Source organism: Malus domestica, chromosome 05, assembly GCF_042453785.1.
Source record: "Malus domestica chromosome 05, GDT2T_hap1".
Classification (NCBI taxonomy): domain Eukaryota; kingdom Viridiplantae; phylum Streptophyta; class Magnoliopsida; order Rosales; family Rosaceae; genus Malus; species Malus domestica.
The window spans coordinates 22,128,423-22,133,092 of NC_091665.1; the positions used below are offsets into that span (position 1 = coordinate 22,128,423).

General features: G+C 36.9%; 1 protein-coding gene and 1 long non-coding RNA gene across 3 annotated transcripts; one reads left to right on the top strand and one right to left on the bottom strand.

Moving 5' to 3' along the window:
• Positions 1-258: 258 nt before the first annotated feature.
• On the top strand, positions 259-1,097 carry LOC114824833 (uncharacterized). 2 transcript variants are annotated; one of them, XR_011581006.1, is made up of 2 exons: positions 259-491; positions 715-1,097. It is a non-coding gene; the product is annotated as an uncharacterized lncRNA (long non-coding RNA). The 2 variants fall into 2 exon arrangements; XR_003773219.2 differs by having other exon boundaries at positions 275-609.
• Positions 1,098-3,452: 2,355 nt separating this feature from the next.
• LOC103434045 (pathogenesis-related protein 1-like) lies at positions 3,453-4,194 on the bottom strand. Its single transcript, XM_008372355.4, has one exon. The coding sequence runs from the start codon at positions 4,144-4,146 to the stop codon at positions 3,661-3,663; it is 486 nt and encodes a 161-aa protein (XP_008370577.3). The 5' UTR covers positions 4,147-4,194; the 3' UTR covers positions 3,453-3,660.
• Positions 4,195-4,670: the final 476 nt, after the last annotated feature.

Below are 4,670 nucleotides of genomic sequence, written 5' to 3' on the forward strand. Positions count from 1 at the left end.
GTGAAGGCGAAAAACCGTTTGCAAAATGAAGTTTTAACAAAGAAGATATAAGATCATCTATCATAAAAAACCCGACCGATTTGGAACAGGGCTTATTATTTTTAGAAACCTAGCTAGTGAGTTAACCCGTTGACTAGGTTTCACTGCCCCAATTCGCTAGGCAAAATTTCAACACGTTTTCGACGTGATGTGACAGTTTCAGCAACGCCATCACTTGGGTATTCCCTTCAACACCACAAACAAAAGCCACCAAACTTCACCCTGATCGACTATCAAGCTTGAAAATTCTGAGTTTTGGTGGTTTGCGATCTAGCCCTTTCTATTGTAAATGTCGGCGACCACCACCACTATCGAGAAGCCTTCGACATCTAGAGAAAAGCCCTAGCTTTGGATTGGATGTTAGTGCAGCAGTGGCACAATGAGGTTCCTGACTACCCAGGGCTTTTTCGACGAATTTTGCCTTTTTTCATCCCAACCAACCTCCAACAAAGGTATAAAACTTACTCCCCTTGTTGTAAGCTACGTTTTGGAATTGACTGGATTCTGGCAAAGGTTGGTTGGTGCACCGTCGTGTACGGCGTGCGTGGCATGATGACCTAGTTTGTCTCCGTAAGCTAAATTTGATGTCCTGAACCCTTTTCCAATGTTCGTTTGACAAGATTTGATCATTTGAACATAATTCAATAATTGACTGCCACTTTACCTTTGTTGTAGGTGTTGATCCGACAGTTGGATCATTATGGAACTATAGTATATGTTGTTGTTGAAGTAATGTACTGATGCTCTAAAGAACTTATAGATCTGAAATCTAAGGTGCGTATCCATCATATTGGAATATTTATGTTATTGACCTTAGCATGAACCATTTTGATCGGAGGTTAACTTTTGGTCAACATGTCCCTAATCATTCTAGAATATTGAAGTTAGCATTATTAGATAGCTGATACAGCCTAGTGGGCCTACCTTGGTTTGTGTGCCATCCTGGGTGATGTGCATCTCAGGTGCAAGGGGCACCTTACCTTCATTTAAGTGTTTGTTGGGTTTCTCGATGAATGTATTCTATAAATAATAAGCTAAATAATGTTTGTATACTTCGATAAGTTTTGACTGACTTCTGGGCCTTAAGTTGGCGTGCTTTCGAGATCGCCTTTGCATTGGACATGAGGTGAGTAGTTTGTTTACTGTCTTTATATAGAATACCAAAATGCGTATATGCCTCAATGTATGTCCTATTGAAGTTAGCATTGCTATGTAATATGACATAGAGATAAAGATACTGGTAATTAGAATTTTTAATATAACTAGTAATTAAGGGAATCCTTTGTGATGTTCTTTGTATGACGAGATGCTTGGTTGACATGTTGAACCGATAGTGGATGTGATTATTATGTAAATCATGTTGGGTTGATGTATGGTGTATGACGAGTGATAATGTGACTGCATCATGTAGCAGTATGGTGCATGGATGGTTCTACTTGGTTAATTCGCATTGGGGGACCATGCAATTATAAGCATGCCTATGGTTTTGCTTGGTTAATTTGCATTGGGAAACCATAAGCATCTAAAAGTGATCATCCTTGGTAAATCGGCAATTGGTGACCACTTCCAAGTTAGATTCCATTGAATTGGTCTGGGATATTACTTCATATATGGTTTTTTTTTTATTTGGTCTGAAAACCTTATATTCTGTTATAGAGTTGAAACTTATCGTGCAACCAGATATAAAGTAAGATCTAAACCTTATAACAATTCCTTTCGAATTACTTTCTTGTAATCCGATAATAAAGGCAATCGACGGTACAAAGATTTCCAGACCAATTCAATGGAATCCAAGGTTTGCAGACCAACTCTGTTATAGAGTTCCAGCCCTTGTGAAACCAGACCTGGATTTTTTTTCCTTCCTCCCCATTTATTTATCAGTTATAAAGTTGAAACTTATGGTAAAGTGGTGCAGTGAGGGTCACAGTATCAACGGACAACTCTTTGCGGAGCAAAAATTGACCGCAAATCCAATAATTTTCTATTGAAAAAAGAGTCCTTTTGAATTTTGATTTCCTATAATTATGGCCTTCCCATGTTAAAGTCTAATGTAAAAAAAATTTGAATAAGATGACTTCACGATGTTATAAATATTATACGGTCTAGTGGTATTCATTTTCATTTGTAAGTGAGAGGTTTTAAGTTTGATTTTCATCAAAGGCGAATTTGAACCACATTATTGCTAGTCCACTATGAGGCTAAGCCTGCACTCTCTCCGTTAGTGTAGATAATATCGTTTGTTCCAAAAATAAAAAAGACGCTACATATTTTTTTCCTGAAAAAAAATGTCTTAACTATTTAAAATTTGATAATTTACCTTTAAAGTGTATCACATAAAAGTTTTTGAAGTGTAAATTGTTTCTGGTTATTTAATTTAAGTTGCAAGGGTCTACTTAAGTCAATAGATTCAAATGTAGGGGCCTCGATTCAATCCATCTATGTATGACTTTAGGTTGTAGCCAAGTGTCATGCCATTATTGATGACCGTGTGTATGGCTTAGATTGGATTTAGTGCAAAGGTGTAAGAGAATGTTTTGCTAATTTGCGCTCTGCAATGAATTGAGCTGCACCTTTCCTTACACAGAAATATACAAAACTTTCGTTCTTCGTTCTTTGAGTTTTTCTTCAGTCTTATTTCCCAATCCGTAACTTAAAAAAACAACATCAAATACTAAAAACCAACACAAGTCACGTAATTTAAATTGAAAAAAAACTAAATAGCTTACAATCTAGTAGAAGGGAAGAATTTGGAGGTTTTAATGAACTTAAGGACATTTGTTTGAAAAAATATCATTAAGGAACTTAATTTTTTAAATGGTAGGATTATGAGAGATATGTTGAAAAGTGTGTAATTAAGGAAATGAACTCAAATAAAAACTAAAAATTATTTTTAACTTGTATTTATTTTGAAGATTTTGTTTTTGTTCATTTTTCTTTGTTTCCTTCATTCCCTTCCACCAGTATTCTTCATCCCTCATTTTCGCCTCCACTCTTCTTCATCCCACATTTCCTCCAAATAATTTCTCCATAACTCAAACACATAAAAATGAAAACTAAAAATAGAAAACATTTTGATTATCTCACAAATATGATCTCACATTTACACCGTATAATTTCCCTTTATATTTATGGAATAATTATTAGCACTTAAAAGTCATTATGCACTCTTTAAATATATAGATTTGACAAACCTGCGTTATATCTATCAAAGACAAGGAGCAAGAAATAATTGCTTGGTCAAAAGCCAGTAATTTCTTTCTAATTAATATGTGTAGTAGATTACCAAGAGAATTTTACCACAAACATTCATCGTTTCAGCAAAATAATGTAAATTAGGGTTTTCTTGGTTGAGGCAATAGTAGGACTTCAAGCTAGGCAAGTAATTATGCAACTTTGATCGTAGCATGCATGTCTTACTAGCAAGTTACCAAAATTTATTTTAAATAAAAAAGAGTGAATTCTTGATCAATTGAAATTTACGGTCCACCATGCCAGTGGAAGGTATATACAAAGGATCGATCATCACTTATTTATTCATTTTCTTTATTCTTAATAACCTACTTATCTTCTTAGATATATCCATCAGCAAAAATTGCTAGAGTGGTTGTTGTTCTTCCATAGCTAGTAAGGCTTCTCCCCAACATAGTTGCCTGGGGGATCATAGTTGCATCCAATGAAGGTACCCCCACTGCTGCACCTCACTTTTGCGCACCCTACACGAGCCGACTTACGCCAAACCACCTGTGTATAATGCCCACACACCTTTCCAGCAGCACACGAGTTCGACTTATAACTGTAGTCGGCTTTCTCCTTCACCCACAGGTCCACAGCCGCTGTTCCCGACAGGTCACCAGTGCTCATGGCAAGGTTTTCGCCGTATGGCCCCTTGGAGTGCACAAGCTTACAGTCGCCAACACGTTGATTGGCGTAGTTTTGTGCATAGCGTGCTACATTGTCATCCCACGTCAAGGGACCAACGCCTACTGCTGCTCGAGCGGCGTTGTGGGAATTGAGGTAGTCTTGGCGTGTGTCTTGGGCATGAGAGGATTGTATTAGGGCTGAGCCTAAAATGAAAAGGAGAGCTAGGGAAATATTGCACAACCCCATTTTAACGGTTTGTTCTCTTTGTGGATGGGCAAATGAGATGTTATGCTGCGGAATATTTATAATAGCGGGGAACGGTAAATGTTGATATTACGAGCTCTGAGAAATTGAGGATGTGGAAATTTATTTGCATGACCATCAAAGTTGAACGTTCACATTGCATCAAGGTTCTAAAAGTTACTAGGCGCTAGTCGGGCGGCGGGCTGGGGCCTAGCGCTTAGGCAGTTAGGCGGGGCCTAGGCGGATTTAAGTAAATCTATCATATTTCAGGTAAATAAGTGTCTGCTTCTACTTGAAATATATATAATTTCATCATAAACTACAAAATAGAATGCATATATATCATGAAGTATTGGAACATAATGAAAACATATGAAATAATGATATAATGTTTGTTCATTCAAGTATGCAACAAGTCTCTTACAATTTATTGGAAAAAAACAAAATGCAAAATGAAAGTTATGTATTTTCTGACTAAGTGAGTTGCAACCTAGACTGGTCTAGGCGGGTGCCTAGGCATTAATCGG

What these genes read in the sequence shown, in the direction of transcription:
- LOC103434045 (XM_008372355.4), bottom strand. Translation starts at nt 4,146, where the DNA reads ATGGGGTTGTGCAATATTTCCCTAGCTCTCCTTTTCATTTTAGGCTCA.